General features: G+C 38.3%; 1 protein-coding gene across 5 annotated transcripts in view; it reads right to left on the bottom strand.

Moving 5' to 3' along the window:
* Window positions 1-23472, bottom strand: part of PARD3B (par-3 family cell polarity regulator beta) — a 1305457-nt gene that overhangs the window by 466302 nt on the left and 815683 nt on the right. For all 5 annotated transcript variants that reach the window (XM_020972847.2, XM_020972848.2, XM_020972849.2 and 2 more), the window contains 3 exons: window positions 20211-20381; window positions 15110-15239; window positions 6591-6690 (listed from right to left, as the gene is read on the bottom strand). In XM_020972847.2, the coding sequence (XP_020828506.1) occupies window positions 6591-6690; window positions 15110-15239; window positions 20211-20381 (401 nt within the window). The remainder of the gene's footprint in view (window positions 1-6590; window positions 6691-15109; window positions 15240-20210; window positions 20382-23472) is intronic.

The following is a 23472-nucleotide window of genomic DNA, read 5'->3' on the forward strand; positions in this document are numbered from 1 at the left end:
ATACTCATCCCAGGTTTCCCTTTTTGGGGGTCCAGATCTATGATTTCATCTATGTAGGGAGTTGCCAGTGAGGAAACCCCCTCAACTGATACAGACTGGCAACTGTTCTGCAATTTATAGTTTTAGAGAGATAATTAGGGACACTTTACAGCTGTGTGACACTGGGCAAGTCATTTTACCTTTTTTGCTTCAGTTTCCCCACCTGTAAAATGGATATAATAATAGTATCTATCGCCTAAGTTTTTTTTGAGGATAAAATGGGATAATAGTTACAAAAGGCTTTGCAAACCTTTAAGCAACATATAAATAGTGGTTATAATTATTGCTATTATTAATAGCTTGTTAATTGTCCAGAATCACAGTTAGTATGTCTCAAAGGCAGGACTTGAACCCTAATCATCCTGACTCACTCAGAAACATCCTCTATATACTATCATGCTTTTTCCTAAGCTTAAAGCTCATGAAAATCCCCAGGTCGTTCTTATATGAATGATTGCATAGTCACAAGTCTTGTCATTCAATTTTTCTGCTCAAATGTAGTATTTACATTAATCCCATGAACATTTTTATCATATTAGATTTAGCCACATCGAGACATTTTGGGATTTCAATTCTGTTATTATTAACCAATGCTATGCCTTTCTGCTTCGTGTCATCCATAAACTTTATCAAAATGCCATCTGTGTTTTCTTCCAGGTCTTTGCTGATGGCATAGCCCAGAAGAAAGATCAATAACATAGTCTCATGGCATTCCAATAGACACCATTTTCTAAGATGACAGTGATCTATAATCATTATTCTTTGGGTTGGGTCATTCAATTGATGTTAAATCCACTTAGCACACATTTGTCCATATCTCAATATCCTAGAATTATTTTTTTAAAAAAAAGAATTTGAGATCTGGAAGGAAATGCTGAGATCACCTTGTTCACCCTTAAAATTTTACAAATAAGGAAACTGAAGCTAAGCAATGAAATGGTTCATCCAAAGTTACTGTAACAGACCCAGGACTAGAACTGAGTTCTCTTTGATGCTTTTCTGACTATAGCAAAAGATCTTGAGTTGTTCTCAATCCATTAATTGATTGAAATTCTGAATATAGTTGTTCAAGAACTTCAAGATCCACTAACTTGAAAGGCCATGTAGCAAACTGGACAAAGTAATGGATAAGATGTCAAGAGAGGCCTAGGTTCAAATCCCCATTGTGACACATATCAGTTATATAAGTAAGGTGGCAGATTAAAATCCATTTGAGATTCAATTTCTTCACTAACAAAATGAGGCTAATAATACCTATGGTATCTATCTTGTAGAATTGTTGGGAAGAACTAACGTGATAAGGTAAGCTATTTGCAAACTTTAAAGTACATATAAATGTAAACTATTACTATATTATTAATATTAACTACACTATAATCCATCCCATGTATCTCCATTTTGGTCCACAAGGATATCATGAGATTTGCCATTCCTATAATATTGCATTTGGGAATTTTGTCAGAAAGAAAAGTCAAACTTACAAGGCTTATAATTTAAAGAGTACACCTTCTTTTGTTTTTTGAAAGTCAGAATAAATAATTTTTCAAAGGTCATCAACAGCGGGCTCTTTTAGCACTCCAGAATATAGGTCATCATGCATTCATGTACTTGAACTAAGACTGACTAGATGCTCTCTTACCAGTACCTCATTTGTTTAAGGTTTTGACCTCCTTTTAATTTTTTCTCCCTACATTTCCCAGTCTGAGGAATATTCTCATTGGTAGGTAAACATGCTATGAGATAGGAATCGAATAGTCCTACTTCTAGCCATTAATTTTTATCCCTGCATCCACTGTAATCATCAATCTTAATCCTTCTTTGATTTTCCTCTTGACCCAACACAATTACCAAAGTCCTGCTTGTTACTCTTAGCATCTGCTGGAAGCATCAGCTTCTCCTGTTTAGAAATATTCATTTGCCTTGTACATTTCTCTTAAAAACCAGTTCCCTATCCACCTACACTGGTCTCTTCAGCCAATCTCCTTTTACTTACTAATAGATTGTAGTTCTTGTTCATGAATTTCCACAGTTGTATCATCTTGATTTACATGCTGCTTTATTCCTTCCACTTCTGTATTTCAGTTAGGTAACACCCTCTCAAGTCTCAGAGTTGTCTAACAGGTTGAATTTATTCCTTGCATTAAGACCTAAAGTCACTTTGCTTTTTACTTGTACTATGTGCAGATGCATATAGACTCCTCAGGCCATGAGTTTTACTAGTGCCCTACAGCACAGCAAAACTCCCTCTTACTAGACCTGCTACCATAACTAGCATCCGGCTAGACTCTTTTCTTTTTAATAAAGCCAATTTCCTCCTATAGAATTGTAGGCTATTAGATATTTTCTAACTTTTCTCTAAACTCTGAAATCTCTTCCAAAATAGATGGTTCACATCAAACTGTACTCAGTACTCCAGTGTTGCCCTTCCTGATCTCTCATGGATACTAAGAAAGAATGGTGATAAGTCCATTCCATGGTTCTCATCATTTCTACTCTGATAATAGATATTTCCTTATTGCTCAGCATCAGGTTCAGAATACTAGTCTTCCTTGTTGATCTCTTCATCTTCTAAAGAATGAAATGAAATTAAGGCAAGTTAAACATTTGTCAGCTGCTATGCCTTTAGCAGCTAGAGAGTTCTGGTAGCTGCCCAAATTGTTCAATTCAACCATATTCTATTTCCATGCAAGTTTTGCTATCTTGTAGAACTCATCATCTGTTTCTTCCTTTTGTTTTAGATTCCCACCATAATATTGCTTCTTTTGTCTCCTCAGAGAGATAGTCAATGCAGTGGATAGAGTACTGGACCTGGTATCAAGAAGTCCTGGGTTAAAATACTGCCTCAGTTATTGACTAGCTGTGTCACCTTGGGGAGTTCATTTAATCTCTGTCTGCCTCAGTTTCCTCATATGTATAATGGGGATAATAATAGTAACTACCTCTCAGAGTAGGTTGTGAGGATAAAATGAGATAATATTTGTAAAGCACTTTGCAAGCCATAAAAAGCTACAAAACTGCTGGTTATTATTGCTATTGTTTCACCAAGAGAGACTGTAGTTCTTGTTCATGAATTTCCACAGTTGTATCATCTTGATTTACATGCTGCTTTATTCCTTCCACTTCTGTATTTCAGTTAGGTAACACCCTCTCAAGTCTCAGAGTTGTCTAACAGGCTGAATTTATTCCTTGCATTAAGACCTCCAGTCACTTTGCTTTTCACTTGTACTATGTGCATATGCATATAGACAACTCAGGCCATGAGTTTTATTAGTGCCCTACTGCACTGCAAATCTCCCTCTTATTAGACCTGCTACCAACACTAGCATCTGGCTTAGCTGACATATGTGGGCAGTTTTCTCTCTTTCTCTCCATTTTCAATTTAAAGTCCTCTTCATCATATTCTAAGCACCTCCAGGCATGTGTGTGTGTGTGTGTGTGTGTGTGTGTGTGTGTGTGTGTGCGTGTGTGTTTCCTGGCCATCATTAGATATAGTCCATACTACCTCAGGAACTCATCATCCCTGTGTTTGAAGTCCTGCTCCAGAAATCCAAATCCCCTTCTCCAAAACCATCTTGTTAAACTGTTTATTTCCTATATCCTCATTTTTATTCGGAAACTCTTTGCTAGCTAGAGGTGGCAACAGTGAAGAATGCATGCTGTTTTCTGCAGGAAATCCCTTCCCTCAAGGTACATTTTCTAGGGTCAGGTCATTTTAGTGATACCATTTATCTTCCCATGAATCCCTAGACAAGAGAATTGGTCAGCAGGTTTGCCGAGTCTCAGAAGGCAGCAGACCTTATTGTCCATGTCAGAAAAACAGAGGAGCCCCTTGGTCCCCTTGAGAAGAGAATTCTCATTTTCTTAGGTCCTATTCTAGGTGCCTTCTGTCCTGGCAGAATCCGGGAATCCTTATTATAAGGACCTTCTTCCTCAAAGTGCTTAGCCCCACTCATCCCCCAGTGCCAAAGGCAAACGAGCCTTTTAGTAGCTTTCAACGGGACCTTTACATTTCCTGTTGACACTCTGTTTAAAACATTTCTTCTCTTCTTTCAGGACACACTTCATTCTTGTAGATGAGCTGGAGACTAGAGAGAGAACCCTCCATTTCTCTCTAAAAGGAAGACCAATCTACATTTGCATACACCTAGCTATAACATGGCTCTGTAATGAGCATAAATCTCTTCAAGTCACCTGAACATTCACCCCCTTTGCCTTCCATACTTGCTGACACCAAGATCATCAGTTCTCTGAGACTCGCAAAGCAAACAGGCAATTTGTTGTGCCAGGGATTCTGTCAACAGGTTGGAATGAGCTTCTTTAAAATAATGCTCTTTTCTATATTTCTCTCAGACTTTCCCACCTTTTCCAAGTTATCTGGCACTTCTTGCTTAGGTAATTTGCTTTGTAATTAGCAAGTTTCTTAGCTATTAGCAATGAGAGTGGCTTTTGAAGAAATTTAAATTGGTACTTTTTGCCTCTTCCTGACTCTTTGTTGATCAATCTATTTTTTCCTTGCCTCTTTGCCGTGCTACCATCTTCTGGACTTGTCGGTCTCCTAGAGCAAACAGGAGGCTCTGCAGTAATGTAGGTGGTGACTTGAGCTCATTAAGACCAACTTGATGCTTTCTTACATTTATGAGAGTCTCACCTATTCAAGGTTTCAAACCCCTGTTGATCATTTTTCCCCATATTTCTCAGTCTGAAGACTTTTCTCATTGCTAAGTAAAGGAGATGCAATATAAGAGTTGAATGATTCTATATACAGGCACCAATTATCATCATTCTATCCACTGCAATCATCAATACTAATCTTTCTTTGATCTAGGTCTAAGGGCCTGGTCTAACTTTGAGAGAAAGAAATAGATCTGAGCACAGAAGCATTTTGAAGGAAAAAAATCAACTATAAAGTCCTCAGATATCATGGTAAAAGTATTTGACAAAGAAAATAGGACCACAGTCATCAGGGAAAGATACCTTTCCATTGACATTCAGCAATGTCTCTTCCTTTCAAAAGGGAGCAGCAATGGCCTTGGGCCACAATGACCCTAATCAGGCAACATTTTGTTTCAGCAGAGGGACTTAGCATAGCCCCTGAGCAACTGCTCAATTCCACCACAGGTTTTAGTCCTGGGGAATGGAGTATTATCTCCTCCGCTTATATCTCAGGGGTTTTGATGAAGATATTTATCTCTATGGTTCACAAATGGAGCTAGGTCATCAGTTAGATTAGAATTTAAGAGGGGGAAGCTGCTTGAGATAAGATTGTCTATGAGAGTAGCCAGTAGTTCCTATCGAAGACAGAGGGTGAGACATCCCCTAGAGTATTTTATCGGTACAACATCTAGGGAAAGTACCTTCTCAGGTGGGCACTACCAAAGATGAGTTCTCAGAGTTGAATAAGCAAAAGACAATTCCAAATTGTTTAGCTTGGGTGAGTGGCAGAAAGGTAGTATCCTTTACAGAAAGGAAGAAGCTGGAGGGGAAATAATTTTGAGGTGGAATGATAATGGCTTTAACTTTGGCCACATTGGCTCTAAGATGACAGCAAGACAGCAACACTAAGAATGACTATTCAAGGCTACAAAATACCTTAAGGTTTACTACAGCTTCATAGTGATGGCAAATTTAGTTCCTGAAACTATGATTGTGGAATATGAATACATTTTGAAAAGGGTAAGCTACAAAGGACAAGGAAATAAATGCAGAAAAACCACTATCTGATCTGGTTCACTTATAGAATACTGCTTCGGTTGCTGTCTTTTTGGAATCTTACATTAAGAAAGAAAACATAATAGAAATGACAATAGCATTGCTGAGATTAGAAAATTGAAGATACTTTATAGGGTTCTCTTGGGACATCGTATACTATGAAATATGCAGTTTTTTAATAGCTATAATAAATACAGAAAATAGCAATGGGACAATTTAATGATTTTTTTAAACTCATCAGAAGGAAAAAAATCTATGAATTCAAATGGTGTGTATGCTTAGTAAATCTCTCTTATGCTCTTGTGATTCTAAAAATTATTGATTTTTTTTAGTTTCTATCACAGAATGGATATAATATTGGGTCCCTTTTTCAATATTTTTGGATTATATATAGCATTTCTTTAATTTTTAGGTTCCATTAACTCTCCTACAATAGCTCTCTACCTTTCAAATACCCTATGGTCTTCATCAACTCAGAAAATGAGTTACAACCAAAGAAATAAACTTTTGTCTCTAGTAAGCCTTGCATAAAGCTTTTTTTTTTCTGTTAGCTTCTGCTACATCTTTAAAACTTAAAGCATAAATGGAAATGTAGCCATGCTCTTGAATATTTTAGAAAGCACGAGCTGAACACTCACAATCTCATGCTTAACCATCATGTCATTAAAATTAGGGTATCTGAACACAAATTGTCTGACAATGTGAAACCTTCATCAGGATGAAAGTGATAGACAGGCATTGGTATGAAATTACCTATAAAAAGGGCAGGTAAGATAAAGTTGCTTATTTTTTCTCTAGAGAAACAATAGGACCACATATAAAAAACCCTCTTTTAGCCATACCTGTGGTTATAATCTTCAAGGTCCAATTCCAGACTGGGATGCGGCGGTAGAGGTGGTGGGATGTCACTCTCAGCCCAGTTAGCATCGGGCAATAGCAGTTCTAGAAACAAAGAATAGATGAAGTTATAGCAAACTGCAGGAGACCTTTCCAACTCCTATGCAAGCCCCAATTCATCTCAGAGACCTAATTTAAACTGAAACATAAACCAGACTTGAAATGAAGATTACCTCTAATCGAAAATACATTTCCCCAGGATTCGCAGAAGAGATAATGCAGACATACACTTGCAGATGTAAACCTAAATACCCTAATATATTTTTATAAGGGTGACCTAGCAGTATACACAACACTAGCAAGTTCAAAAACGATGACAGTTCTATTCATGGCACTGACTGTGACTTGTTTACATGACCTAAGGAAAATGAGGTCAATGACTCAGTTTTTCTACTTGTAAAAAGATGACAAGTATTAACTGCCTCCTTAAAAGCCTTTCTAAAAAAAAAACAACCACGTTAAACTGATTTTACAAGCATATCTCTTTCTATCTAATGAGAGGACTGAAACAATTCTTCCTGGGAGGAAAAGGAAACTGATGAATACAGACTTGGAAATGCTTGAGCCAGAGGGTTTCTGACTGTTGGGAGCAAGTGGGGTCTCCTGCTCTGCTACCAGATAGAATAGACAATTCCTACTTTTGCCTCGGTATAGCAATTGGGCAGGAAGGGGTGGGGGTGGGGATGGGGGTGAGGAAGATTGTATTAGTCAGGAGCTGTCACACCCAAATGGATAAGGTCTTAGATAACTGGTCCACACCACCACTAGCATCTCTGCAATCACTGGTGCCTTTGGATGTAGTCACAGGCAGATGTAACCCACGTGGCTGCTTCTCAGCATAAAAGGTCTGCCCTCTGTTTGAGTTCTATGTCTCCCTCTTTTCTATCTTATTTCTTCTCCTTAGAAATCTTTGCTAACCAATTACAGGGCCATACACTATACGTATACAAAGCCTCTGGAGTTTTCTCCCAAACAGCTGGTGCTGTGTATTCTGGGAATCTGAGTCTCTGAAAGCAGGGCTATAAGTGAAACATGGAGAGGGTGGAAAGATGAAGCCCTTTTATATTTCTACCAATTTATAACATAGGTATGGTATTCCATATTTATTTTTTTTCAGCCAAAAACAAGGTTTATTAAAGATCTGCCACATTAGCCAAACTCTTGAAGAATCTGAGAGTCTGTGAGGTATTGGCTAGATTCTAAGAATCAGAGCAGTGGCTAAATTTTAGGAATCTGAACAGTGGCTAGATTATAAGAATCTAAGCATCTTAATGGAAACAAGTTGGATCTTATATACAGAAAGACTGTGGGATCTAGGAGTGGCCAGTAAACTGGGGTGAACAGAACTCCTAGGACCTGGAACTCGTGGCCAAGGGCGAATAGAGCCCAGCCAGGATTAAGGGTGGGAAATGTCTGGGGGTGGGGGTGATAGGGAGGTAAGACAAAGGAAGGCCAGGCCAGGTTAAGGGTAACAGAATTGGGAGACTGGTATAATCACAATGATAGGACAGTTGATGGGATTACAGCTTCAGGCAAAAGCCGGAGATTTGGCCACATGGAAAAATCCAAGGTTTTTCCTTTCTGGGGTCCAGATCCCATCCTCATCATTCCCCCCACAAACAAAGGGAACCCAAATTCTTTTGGGATAAGGGGTGAAGATCTCAGCTTCTGAAACTGCTTCCTACTGGCAAGGGGTGTAGAGCTGTCCCTGCCTCGAGGGGATCCCAAAGAGGAGGTTGAATGGAACTGAGCACAGGCTGCATCCAGGGAACTATGGGGAGACATTGACTGGTACCCACTGTTTGCTGTCAACTGTAGGTGAATGGCCTGTAGTCTTCCAGGCTGATGAAGATCTTGGCAGCTTTTCTGGGTGCAGGGAACCATATGATGAGGTCTAAAGGTTTAGGGGTGCTGGGACCCTGAGATTGTGACATGTGGGTCCTGCCCAAAAGAATTCAACCCAAGCCTTCTTTCAGGCAAAGACAAGGTTTATTAGAACATCCATCATATTGGGTAGACTTTTGAGGAACCTGAGAGTCTGTGAGGTATTGGCTAGATTCTGAGAATCAGAGCAATGGCTAGATATTAGGAATTTGAGCAGTGGCTAGATTATAAGAATCTAAGCCAATCCATATTTATTTCATTCATCTAGCAAATAATCCGGGGGGCTGTGGGTGTGTTAGTCACTGTGAGAGCTCCAAGAATACTATGTGATTGTTAAGGATACAATAGGGACAAGAGATTAGACAGTAAACTCAGTCTGATCACAGAGGACAGAACCAAGTAGTAACAAGAAACTGCCTGTATGACCTCCTACAAATCACTTAAGTTCCTTGGGCCTCAGTTTTCTTAGCTATAAGAGTGAGGGGAATACAAAATGGTCATTGAGGTCCTGCATCTATGATTTTATGAAGTTTACATGAGGCAAATTTAGTGTTATCAAGTAACAGATTTAGTGCATGAAGGGATCTCTGAGGTCATCTCATCTAATTAGATGAGGAAACTGAAACTCATAAGAGTTAATTGATTTGTCCAAAGTCACAGATGTAGTAAGTGACAAGAATCTGGATTTGAACCTGGGTCCTTGACTTTGAACCCAATGTTCATTCTTCTGTATTACCAGAGCTCTCCAAAATGGAAGGGGCTCCTTCTTCAGGATGTGGTGGGGTTCCCTATCATTAGAGATCTTCATGCAAAGTCTGAATAATCACTTGTCAGATGTGTGGTAGAGGAATTTTTTTTGGGAAGGTTTAGGTTGAACATTGTCTGTTGAATCCCCTTATGACTGAATTCTGTAATTCCTATAGACTTTTAAAATAGTTTCCTCTATTGGGGGGGGCGGGAAGCTCCCTAAATAATGTGATACATTATTTTAATTCAGTAGTAAGGCAGAAGGAAATGCTATTGTACTTTTTCATTCCATCATTACTAAGCTCCACTGGGATCCACTGAACCAGTCTGCTACAGTTAGGAACGGAGCTTCTCTCTAGTCCACTGGCTCTGAATCCCCCTTCCTTTCCCCCTCCCCCTCCTCCTTCTACTCCTGTAGCCTCCTACTTTATTTCTCTGCCTAATTGCTGCCTTCTCTGGATGCTGGAATAAGAGACAATCTGATGGCAATTGTCACTCCCACGACTGTTATTTGTTGAAAATCCCTGCTTCTGGTCAGTCAAGCCAGTCAGTCAAGGCTGGCCAGAAGCACTCTGTCTTTTGTTATGAAGACAGTAGTGGGGGTATTTCTGTTCTCTCAACTGTCTTGCTCTTCACCCCAACTTTATCCCCTACCTCCCATTTCACTCCCCGTTGGAAGTGGTTGTATTTGTAGCAGGGTCATCATGGAGGAATCACATGCTATGTTTTATGAATAGGTAACTTAAGTGGTGCTTAGAAGTCCCCATTCTCCAAAAATCTGTGCCCTACTAGGCACTTCTGCTATTTCAAATTTCCCTCTTACATCTATTCCTTTGGGTTAGGATGATCTAATAAAATATTTATATTTATAAATTGGCCCTGAGAACATCAAATAGCAAAGCTCTCTGAGGGTGAGCCCTTTAGATCAAGGCAGTTTTTCCTTGGGTCCACAGTCTTTGCTTTTCTCTATCCATCACTTCCATCTCAGCTTGTCTGCTTCACAAACTTAGTGAGTTACTGTTGAGTAGGACACACTAGAGTGATAACTCTTATTGACTATAGTTTGACTCTGCTTAACAAGTAAGTTTGCTTCTCCTCCAGGCTGCTCAGCCACCTGGCTATTTCCTTGCTTTTGGTCAGCTAGTGTCCTTCTTTCTGCCTTTCTCTACAGCTCCTCCAGTTTAGAACAAATCATCCTAAGACACAAGAGACACGGGCTAGAGTTCCTACTTCTGTTATTTAATTGACTCTGTAGACTGGGTCAAGTTACTTCTCCCCCTTCTCTGAACCTGTTCTGAGGTCTCTTCTGTGACTGCTTTTTTTTTGATTCATTAATTTATTTTTTTTTGTTTTCAACATTCACTTCCACAATATTTTGAGTTCCAAACTTTCTCCCCATCTTGTCCCTCCCCCCCACCCCAAGACAGCCTGCATCTGAATACTCTTTCCCTTAATCTGCCCTCCTTCTATCTCCCCCCCCCTTCTCCTATCCCCTTCCTCTTCTATTTTTCTGTAGGGCAGGATAGATTTCTGTACCCCATTGATTGTATCTTATTTTCTAGTTCCATGTGAAAACAATTTTTAACATTTATTTTTAAAACTTTGGGTTCCAAATTCTCCCCCTCCCTCCCTCCCCAGTCACCCCCATTGTGAAGGCAAGCAACTTGATACAGGTTATACTTGTATAGTCATGTAAAACCCTTCCATAGTAGTCATGTTGTGGAAAACTATATTTCCCTTCATCCTATCTTGGCCCCCCCCCATTTATTCTATTCTCTCTTTTGACCCTGTCCCTCCTCAGAAGTGTTTGCTTCAGATTACCCTCTCCCCCAATCTGCCCTCCCCATCCCTCCCCTCCTCTTATCCCCTTCCCCCCTATTTTCCTGTAGGGTAAGATACCTTTCTATACCCAGTTGACTGTGTATGTTATTCCCTCCTTAAGCCAAATTCAATGACTGTGACTGCTTTTTAATCCCACTTGCACTAAACAGCTTCCTTTCTATTTCATCTCTGCTTCACTCCACTCAGTTCACATATCCTGGCATGTCTAGGCTATAATTTAGCATCTCTAAAGCTCTTTTATGATTGACAATTTTCCCCTACAAGGAAGCTAAGGGTTATAATACAATTAATTTGGAATCCACTGGAGGGAGGTTTTCTTTATACCCTCTGAGGGTTAACACATCAAACTATTTTCAAACCATTAATTCTTTAGCATGAATTCCTTTATAAGTATCTTTCCTATAATGATAGCCAGTAATGATAATTGAAAATTTTTACATGTGACATTCATTTGACCCTGTTAACAAGCCTAAGAGATAAATACTATATGTTTATTATCTCCATTTCACAGATGAGGATACTGACTCATTCAGAATCACAAAGTAAATGCCAGAGGCTTATTACTAAATGTTTCTCCTCAATCCAAGTCCAGTGCTTTTCCCAGTACACCACACTGCTTTTCCTAAGTAAGAAGCAGAGGTCTGTGGAACAGGGACTAGAACTGGTACATTTTTAAAGAGGAGAAGGTAGAAAGAAACATAGAGCTAGAGAAATGGTACTGCTCAGGAAGAACAGAACTGGGTAAAGAGTAACACTAGTAATCCTTGGCAGCCAGCATATAGGTAGCCTGATTGCAGGGTGCAGAGATCACTCTGATACTTAAAATATTAAATGAAAGCACACTTCTTGGGTGACCCTTCATCATTTCTAGGCACAAAAACTCCTCCCGCGCGGATAATGTTCATTCCCAGCACTCCAACATAAAAATGAATTTTCTGGCACTATTATTTCTACAAATTGTAATTCTAAAAATGTTTTTTTTTTCCCCTGTGTAACAGCTTGGCTGGGGAAAAAAAAAACTGGAGATCTGTGGGTGGTAAGTACTATTATTGCAAAAATAGGTGGAACATAGCACATCAACATTGGATTTTAAATATATATATACACAGGAAAGCAAACAATGTAATGTTTTGGCTGTAACAGCTCCCTCCCCCCATCCCAATCCCCACCCTTAGACATTACATTTTTTCAAGCTAGTGTTATTTTCCTAAAGGAGATTCTTTTTTAAAAAATTTAGCACTGGTGAGTCAAATTTGCCTGTCTTGCTTTCATTGGGCTATTTGTGTGGGATGTTGGGACTCTATAGTAGTCTGGCAGTTAGGAGAGGTAACTGATTTCCAAAGTAAAGTAATTAAAGTGATATTCTCATTCTCATCCCTGTGCATTTTTACAATATTTTGTTAGCATGTTTTATAAAATGTTTTATAATCACTTTAAAAATAAGCTAGCAAGTCTATATAAAAAGCAAGAAAATTTCAACTAATACATCTAACAACTTTAATTTGTTCATGATATCCTAAGACTATAAATTACCATATGCTACAGTATTAATTATAATGTGATTTTTTTTTAGGCAATTGGGGTTAAATGACTTGTCCAGGGTCATACAGCTAGTAAGTGTCATGTGTTTGGTCTGAGGCCAAATTTGAACTCAGGTCCTCCTGACTTCAGGGCCAGTGCTCTATCCACTGCGGTGCCACCTAACTGCCCCCAATTATAATATGATTTTAAATAAATATTGGACTCAGTTGCTAAGAAGCGATTGTTTCATTCTTTTTTAAAAAATTTAACATTTTTATTTAAAGTTTTGAGTTCCAAATTCCATCCCTCCCTTCCTTCCCCCTTGGTAAGCAATCAAATATAGGTTTTACACATGCAATTATGTAAAACATTTCCAAATTAGTCATTTTGTACAAGAAGACAAATAAAAGAAAAAAAATGAAAGAAAGGAAGTGAAAAATAGCATGCCTCAGTCTATATTCGGTCAACATCAGTTCTTGCACTGGAGGCAGAGAGTATGCCTTATCATTAGTCCTTTGGGATTGTCTTGTATCATGGTATTGCTGAGAATAGCTAAATCATTCACAGATGATCATTGTACAATATTACTGTTACTGTGTACAATGTTTTCCTGTTTCTGTTCACCATACTATGCATCAGTTCATGTAAGTCTTTCCAGGTTTTTCTGAAATCATTCTGTTTGTTATTTCTTACAGCATAATAATATTCCATTACAATCTTATACCACAGCTTGTTTTTTCCATTCCCCCAATTGATGGGCATCCCTTTGATTTTTAATTCTTCTTAGCCACCACAAAAAGAGCTGCTATAAATATTTTAGTATAAATAAATCCTTTTCCTTTTTTTGGATGTCTTTGAGATGTAGACCTAGCAGTGGTATAACCATTTCATTCTTGAAAAAGGAAATAAGAACAGATTGTTCTATATTATACCTACTATAGTAATGTAACATTCCAATTAAGGACAGAAATGCACTTTAAAGAATACTGTAAAGCAATTATAAGTTCAAATTTCAGATAACGAACAGGAAGTTGTGGCAAGTCATTTAAAACTCCACTGCAAAATAATAATAATCATAATCATAATAGCATTTATCTAGTGCTTTAAGGTTTGCAAAGTGCTTTAAAAACATTATCTCATTTTATTAGGAATAGAATTGTCAACTGTACTTGGAATGACATTCAACTAATTTGTATAATTTCTTTCTAAAAAGTGTTATTGATATCTTTTGTCTTTTATACCTCAGCAATTTCCCAGTGTTTTCCCTATGCCAAAATTCTCCCTTGTAAAAAAGAAAAACAATTAAGAAAAATCAAGGAGCAAAATAATAATTGACGATGATATATACAACATTCTGCTCCCCTAGCTCCCTACCTCTATGCAGGAAGAAATGAAGTATATTTCACTATTCTTCTTCTGCCCGAAATCTGATTGTTATAATTGCATATTTTCAATGCATTCTACTTAGAGATCCAGGACAGTGACAATACAATGTTTAAATTGACATCCATTCATCCTTAGAATGATGTTATGACAGATGAGACATCTTTAGCCATCTTTTCACTGTTGAGAGATTTGGTTATGTTTATATTCTGCTGGAGTGAAGTCTATCTCAGAAGAAGTTCCTAGTCTAAGGAGGGTAGATCTGTGAACTCCTGCTGGAGCAAAAGGGATCTCACTGCAGAGCAATTCCAGAAGAGTCCCATGTGTTCAAGTTTATTCTGATGGGAGTTATCTCAGGATCACTAATAATCATTGTTTACATTTAGGAAAAACAATAATTTTTCCTGATATTACAAGATGACAGTGTTGAAGACAAGGTAAAAAAGCCTAGACTCTGGTATATAGTATAACCATAGACCTCCACAGCTTTCTAAAAACTGCACTGTTACAAAAATATATATATGTATAATATACATGTATAAACATACATGTATATATAATATATAATAGCAAAAGTTACTGCATTACCATATTACTGAAATAACAAACACATTTCATCCCCATGAAATGTCCTCAGTTAATTGTATTTAGCATGCTCATCCTACAATCTATCAGACATCTCTGAAACATGTGGCTAACATTTTATGGTTCACTACTATCTGGGCCATAAATCTTTGAAGTTTGATAGTTAATCATATTAGATAATTGTCAACATTTAAAAGGTCTTTGGAAACCCAACGCTGATGGCTTTGATTTTTCAAGTCATAGTTTGTTTAATATCTAACCTTCCGTGTTTGGGGCAGCGAGCTAGAAACTGTTAACTTAAACTGGCATTGTTGCCAGGAATCTAATTCACAACTTCTGAGTCAGCTCTCCCACCCATCTCTGAATGTTCATGACTCAGAGTAACAGTCTGCACTTAGTCTAATTAACTGTTCTTTTTTTTTTAAGCTAAAAAATTAAAAACAAAAAAGTCCTCTCCTTCTTCACTTCCCTTGGTGCTAACAAGAATACGAAAGAACCATACCTTTTTGTCTCTCCTGTGGGCTGTATGTGAGGGGTGTATGTGGGCTGGGCTCATGGCGCCTGGAGGTGGTAACAAAATGTTGACTGCTCTCAAGAGAGGGTTTCGGAAAGAGCCCACAGTCAGTACGCTCCTATGGAAAGGACAAGGAAGAAGTTGTAATTTCCCTTGATATATACCAAGTTAATCAATCATAGAAAAGCTCAAGCAGGGTCATCACCACCATTAAATCATATTCAATCAAGGAAAAGATTATGGAGTGTTTATTTTGCATTACTGTTTCTCAGCTGTGGAAATCTCTCTTTCTTTTTTTTGGTTTCCCAACAACCCCATCACTGCTTGTATGACAAAGGACCCTGATGGTGGTGTGGGGCACAGGGTTTTGAGAGCCTAACACAGAAAGAGGATTAATTTTATTATTCCTTCTCCCCCCTACCCCCACCCTCCTCTACTCACAACTGGCTTTTTTCATATTTTACTCCATCTGGGAGTACAGCTTGTGGCAGTGTCAACACAAGACACGGTGAATGCCAAGGGTGTTTCTCTGCCAGCCAGCTGGTACCCCTCGTGCATGGAGACCAAGTGCATATGCTCTAGGACAAGCTGAAACTAGAATATCTTTGGGACTCAAGAGCCCCAAGTACATCCCATTGCAAAAGACTGGTCTTCTGGCTGGGCGTGAAAACAACCTGCTGCCAGGCCACCAGGCTGCTTGCTTCTCTTCTGGGAAATCTTTTCTTGCCACATCTTACCTCCTCAGTTAATTCTGACACTCTGCAAACAAATGCATGTTTTACTCAGGTGTAGAGTAGACTGAATGGTATGTTGGTGGTTTATAATCCACAAGTGCTCAGTAATTGGATGTTGTAGGTTATAAAGTGTTCCGGTTCAATTTTTTTTTTAAGGACAGAGGCTTTGAGAATTGTGCCTTCCTCTTGCTTATGCTATTTGTCCCTTTGATACATTTCAAGGAAGAAAATAATTTAGAAGCCATCTTGCCACTGATTCCTTGATCATTACTGAGAGTAGAATGATGCCATCCAGAGAAACGCAAATCAGAGCCCAGAGTCACTTTGATTCTGTAAATAGCATTTGGTCTCAAACAATACACTTGACTTGCTCTTTTTTTCCTTCTCTATTAGTTCTGTGCTAGTTACTTTTTTTTTTTATCTTTGTGATTTCAACAGTGTGGGGGAGCTCCCTGGTATAGAAACTCTTTCCATTGATGCAGATGGTAACTCATCTGCAACTTATAGTCTTAGTAATCTTAAGGCACTGAAAGATGATGTGATTTAGGATATGGAGCACAGTGGAGGATCCAGGTTTGAATCTCTTTGCCTCTGAGAATATCTTCTATTTACACTTCATATATCTTGTATGCACACAGATACTTGTCTATTGTCTCCCCTGTTAGAAGGTGAGCTTGAGGAGGGCTTGCCTTTCTTTGCATCCCTGTGCTTAGCATAGTGTCTTAGCATAGCATAGCAGCTTAATAAAAGCTTGTTGGCTATAAGACTGAATCCTGAGTCAGCCATTTATTACCTATGTCATCTTGGGTGACTTACCTATTTGGGCTTTAGTTTTTTTGAAAAAAAGAGAGGGTTAGCCTCCTCTCAGATCAAAAATCTATGATCCTGTCCCTTGCTCATGGTCACATTGCCAATATGTGTCCATCAATCAATCAACATTTATTAAGCGCCTATCATGTGCCAGACATTGTGTTAAGCACCTACTATGTGCCACTATCAGAGGCAGTTCACAAAGCCAGGTTTTTCTGACTGGTGTCTGGTCCTCTATCCACTCTCCTATGTTGTCTTTCATTAATTAAAATAAGCACGAGAAGCAGTTATGGCAGAGAGAAGAGAGAGCTGCTCTCAGAGTAAGGAAGTTCTGGATTCAAGACCTACCTCTGATGCATAGGGGCAATGACTGGGCAAATCACTTAACCTTTCAGTGACCCAGGGAATTCTCTAGGGCTAGAACTTCTACAGAGCTGACGTTGCTCTGCATTGGTATAGGGAGCTGTCTTATTTGGAGCTCCTGACACAAATGAAATCATGTGTGCAGTTAAAAAAAATAACACTAAGTGATGCTTTCGGTGAAGGAGAGTCTTTTTAGATTTTTGTCAAGAATGACCACATACTGCAGGCATCGAAAGATGGGCTCTGTATGTTGGCTAAATCAGCAGACAAGCTGTTCCTAAATTAAAGCTGGATCCCCAGTGGGAAAGGCAGGATTTGCCGTGCCTATATAGCCCTGTGCTTTGAATTAACAGTAAGAACAACAAGGGGGGGGGAACCCTGCTTTCCCAGCTCTTTGATAAATGACACAATCGATATCCCAACAACTGATCAGAAACCAGCCTAATTAAAGTATTCAGCCTGTAAAATAGAGCTGTCATGGAGGCCTCCATTAGTGTCCTGACCAATAAAAAACATAATGGATTTTTAAACATATTCTGCTTTCTACCAAGATGGGCTGTCGCAGCAGGGAGGGAAGTGTTTTGGGGAAGGGGGAAAAAATAAAACAGGTCATAACCCATTTTTTTTATACCAAGTCTCCAGCCTCAAATGGAATTACAATTGAACCTCAAGCTCATCCTTGGAAAAAAAAGTATTTCTGTTTAAAATGATTTTGATTCAATCAAGAGCTCATTATGTATTCTTCATGAGGCGCTCATCAAAACTGTTTACATGTCTTGTACATCTGGGTAACGTGTGTGGGGGGAAAGTCCCAACAACTTTATATTTTGACTTTTCATAAGTAGCTTCTTCAATTTTTTTATATGAATAAAATGTTCAATTACCACTTTGGTATTCGTGCCAAATCTAACTAATTGGTTTCCCTAAACATGCAAGTAGCATTGAGACCCTTTTTGTTGTTGTAATTATATATTATATATATAATATATATATTATATATATATATATATATAATATATATATATATATATATTTATTTTAAACCATACCTAAGCATAATGGCTGGCCCAACAGAAGAATACTATACAAAGGACCACCATGGAGGCTCTGAGCTTGCCTTGACATGGAAGAATGTTGTAGATTTGGGAGATAAAATATTGGAGATTAAAAAAAAATAATGAACACAAGATGTACATGAGGCTGTCATATTGATATAAAAAATCCTCTTTAATCTGCACTGAGGCCACACTGATTCCCAATAGCAGAGAGCAAGTAGTCTGTTTATTCCCTAAGGAAAGTATAAAAAAAATTAGCAAGTCTAAAAATACATCTTGGAAAAATAATTCATAAAAATCTGCTTTTCCCTTCTCTTGTCACTTCTCATTCTCTGATTGTTCCCCTGGTGATCTGTTCTGAGATGTGACTTCCCAATGTGGATCACGAGCTAAGTGTTAAGTACTTTCTTTTCCTGAGCTCCCTCTCAACCCACCCAAGAGTGTGAGAACTGGAATGAAAACATTTGCCACAAAGGATAAGACAAACAGCAAATTTGGGCCCAAATGCTTAATACTGATCCACTGTCAGAGAACAATGTGGAGAGAGACATGGAGGTAGTTTAGAGAGGACAGAGGAGCAACTGCTTTTGAGCCATGGCCCATGCACTTTGACACTGCGTAGAAAATAAGGACACTGTATACCATAACAAGGAGAAATACTGAACTTGAATAAAGCAACTCTCGTAATCCAGAAAGGACTATATAATTATTATACTGAAACACAGAGCAAGTATAGTTTCTTTTCAGTAGATTCTAATTCAATGAAACAAGTTGTATGGCCTATTACTACTTTCTTTGCCTGTCTTACTCCTTTGATGAAGTATGCCTTAAATGAAACTTGGGGTCTCACACTTTCACTGTTTTTAAAGTGAAGAATGTCAAGGAAGAATATTCAATTATTTTCAATTAGAGCACTTGTTCTACTTTATCCTAGTTTATGTACCTATTGTATTACAGGAGCATCTCCTGCCCTTTGAGAATTTCCTTCTAAGCAAAACTTTAAAATGCTGATTTTTCTCCTTAACTCTTCTTAATACCTAATTTCTCCTTGTTTTCCCTTTTCTTTACAAGTTCCGTTGTATCTAATGTTTATGAATATTTTATGCCTAACTGTATTTGAGTGGAAATGTACCTTATATTAAGAAGAAGCTACAAAAGCATATTACTTTGTATGATAAAATATTCCAGGGGAAAAAAGGGTTTTTTTTTTTGTTTCTGTAACAGCACTTGTAATTAAGTCCCAAGCAACAAACCTTGAGAAGCAAGATTTAAATTTGCTAATTCAGGTTCACGTAATCCATTTCGATCCTCACAAAAATTTAAAGGGTAGAAGTTATGCAAATTTGTTACAGGTCTATATAGATTTCTGTGATGTGATATATCATTTTTATATTATGTATGGTACAGATTAATTTATATAGGTTTGTCATGTAAAGGGAATGTTGGTAAATCAATTATAAAACACGAAAATGTTTATTAACTAGTATTCAACTTCAGGAATTATTTTTAAAATGAAAACAAATGCAGCCTTTCATATTTTGCATTTTGTCATTTAAGTGGAAGAAAGGTAAAAATGAGTAAAAAACACATAGACTTGAGAGTCAGGAGGCCTAGCTTTGAAACTAACAAGCTGTGTAATCTTACATAAGTTTCTTGAGTTCCAGTATCTCAATTCATAAAATGAGAAGATTTGACTAGATGAACTCTATTATCTATTATGTAAATGATTAACCTTGCTAGTCTTAATGGCAAACACATAGCCATACTCATTTCTCCACCTCTCCTATTGCAGCAGAAAATCAGGAGAGTGTATGCACACATACATACATGTACATAATACATACATACATGTACATGTACATAATACATATATTCATAAAGTTTAGACAAGTAGAGTTCTGCCTACAGTTCTTATGATGGAATCATAGAACTTCAGGGATGAATGAAGAAAATGGGGCAAACAGAAGTTTAGCCACTTGCCCAAAGTCACAGAGTTAGTAAGTGGTAGAATTAGGGTTCAAAATCATATTGTGAGACTATAAAGCCAATTTTTTCCCTACTCTATCGTCATCCCTCACAAGTTTTGATATAATTCTACATCTTCCAAGACAGGTGTTCTTTAAGCACCTCTGTCTGTCTGTCCATTCGTCTCAGAATCACTAGCTGGATCGTCCCTCGGATGTTGCCTTCCATAGACATGGATCTTCTAAGAGTCTCCATAGCTTCATGGTTGGACCTGCCCAAAAGAGATTCGCCATTCACTGCAATCAGCTGGTCATTCATCCGCAAGCGCCCATCCTAAAACAAAACAAAACAAAACAACAATATGGTTACTGGAGGCCAATGGTCAATTCAATTCCATTAAAAATTTATTAAATGCTTACTATGTTCAAGGAACAAGAGAGACAGGTATGACAGTGGATTTTGAAGGCTGAAATGAAAGTCAGCTCAAGTGCCACTTATGACTCATCATGGTTATACAGTAGGTGCTGTAAGCCATAGGTGTCAAATTCAAATAGAAGCAGATACCCACTGACTGCCTACTGCCTCAGAAAAGCACAAATTAACATTATCTATGTCATACTGTATTTTTATTCATTTCTGTTACCTATTTCCCAATTACATCTTAACCTACTTCAGGCTATACTTTGGAGTGTTGTGGGCTGTATGCCGCCTGGAGTGTGATTGACAGCTCAGCTCTAGGCAATTCCTCCAAGACTATAAAATTGAAAAGGAGCTCATCCATATTGGTAGAGGGAGTTTCCTTACCTGAGAGCTCTCTAACAAATGACATCAAGGTCTAGTCTAGTCCCTAACCTTATATGCAAGATACTGTGGTAGATACTAGAGATATAAAGTTAAATAACAACATAGTCCCTGCTCTCAAAAAATTATGCGAGGAAGAATGCAGGGTGCAGTCAGAGAGGTAGAAGATAAGATGGAGCATGACAGGATCAGATGACATATTTGTACAAAAGGCTCTAGGGAAATTTGAGAGGGGAGAGACCATTTCCAGCTGAAGACAGCAAGGAAGGTTTCCTAGAGAGGGTGACTCCTGTACTGAGTTGTGAAGAAAGAAGAGGATTTCAATAAGCAGAGGTGACAGTGATCTTGGCTTCAGGGGGTGCCCTCTGTGAATGCATGAAGGTGGGAAATAACAAACAGGATGAGTCCAGGAGAGTAGCTAGTAGATGTCCAGCCAGAATACGGAAAGTGTGGATCTGAGTAGGATAAAGCAAAGCTAGAAAGGCAGGTGGGATCCAGGCTGTGGAAGGCTTGAAAATCTAGGTGCGGCCTGAACAACCTGCCACCTGCCAAAGGATTTTGGGCGGCTAATGAAAAATGTAGAGGAAAACATGCTTTGGCAGGCCGCAGGTTGTGCAGGCCTGCTTTGAGTTAAGGAGTTTGTATTTTATCTCTAGGCAACAGGAGAGCTACTAAAGGATTTTCAAACTTGTACATTTTAAAGATAATGAACTATAGGAAAACACATACATATACACACACATATATATATGCATGTTTATGTGTATATATATATATATATATATATATATATATATATATATATATACACACACACACACACACACACACAATTTTCTGAACTTAACAAATACCAAATAAAAATTCCAAATATGTATCATAGGAATAATAATAGCACCTACATTCCACAATTATTGTGAAAATCAAATGAAATATTATTTGTAAAGAGCTCAGCATAGTTCCTAGCAGGTAGGTGCTATACACATTTCATTACATTTTATTACTATTATTATCATTATATTAGAACAGAAAAAGACAATTTACATAAAACTGTGTACTGTGTCTCCATTTTGACAGAGTGATTTTCCTTTAAATAAATGTTTGAACTTCACATGTAATTTTCAAAATGTAAAATTCCTGGCTTGTCTGTGATTCATTCTGTTCTTCCTTATCTTTTGTTCTGGGTATTTAAAAAAATTCAATGACCCTCTTTTCCTTCTATAGAATGTTCATAATACTCACTAGTATGTGAATAGATATGTCAACATGAATAACTCCCTCCTCACTCTGTTCTACTGGTGGCAAAGGAGGAGAGGGAATGAAAGGCTAGCCCCAGGCCTCGGGGGTGAGCCCATTTCTTAAGGCTTCAACAGCTGAGAGAATATTGAAAGTTCTAAAGAGTGGCCAGGGGAACTGGATAGTCTAATATGGTAAGTAACACAGGATATGAGGATATGGCTTGGGGAAGGAAACGCAGAGAGAAATGGGGTAACGAAACCATGACTTTGGTGTATTTTCCCCACAAGCTGCTGCTAGGACTGTGAGAAACCCGGGTGGGCTACATCCACCCTTTGTGGCCATACCCTCTAAAATTATTAGATGAATGCTGACACCCACAAAAGGGAAGGTGATGATAGCAGATAGATGTAGCTGGTTCTCTGGAAGCCATAGCAAGCTTGGCATCATCCTTTGAATGACCCCTAGCACTGGAGAAAGTACATAACCAACGAGATGGGTGTGCAATCCCAGCACTTGGAACCTCACCATCAAATACGGTCAGGCACTTGGCAAGCAGTCATCCCGTGTGGTTAAACATGCATGCTATCTCAGAATAACATAGCCTTTCATTACAGATTATCATGGCGGGCAAATTCATATTACTGATTCAAGACGGGGGGGGGCTCTAAGATCTTACAGTAGGTGGTCATTTTTATTGTAAGGTTATGCTCACAGACTATCAGGCCATAGATTTACACCTAAAGTGGTTTCACAGACCATCTGGTAAATCTCTTAATTTTATGGGCCCAAATGAAATAATATTGGTAACATGCTTAGCACATTGCCTAGTAAATAATAGGTACTTAATAAATGCTTATTACCTTCACTTACAGGTAAGAAACAAGGTCTCACAGGACTTGAACCCATATCCTCTGACTCCTGAGCTCTTTCCAGTATGCCACATTTCCTCCACTAAGGAATATGGCATGCATGCGTACACGTGCATGCACACACACACACACACACACACACACACACACACACCCATTAATAGCATGAGGCACTAAACAATTTTATGAGAAGGTATTTAATAAATGCTCCAGAAAACCCATTGAAGAAATGCCACATAATCTATGTTTAAATGTAATCTGGGCAAAATCATTCTTCCATAATAGATTACATTTAAACAGAGATTATATGACATTTCTTCTTCTTTTTTGGCCAGGAAATGGGGTTAAGTGATCTGCCCAGGGTCACACAGCTAGTAAGTGTTATGTATCTGAGGCCAGATTTGAACTCAAGTCCTCCTGAATCCAAGGCCGGTGCTCTATCTACTATGCCACTTAGCTGCCCCTGACATTTCTTCAATGGGTTTTCTGGAGCAAGTTTGTCAGTCAGTCAATAA

The sequence above is a fragment of the Phascolarctos cinereus genome, unplaced genomic scaffold (genome assembly GCF_003287225.1).
Source record: "Phascolarctos cinereus isolate Bilbo 61053 unplaced genomic scaffold, phaCin_HiC Scaffold_7;HRSCAF=346, whole genome shotgun sequence".
NCBI classification, from domain to species: domain Eukaryota; kingdom Metazoa; phylum Chordata; class Mammalia; order Diprotodontia; family Phascolarctidae; genus Phascolarctos; species Phascolarctos cinereus.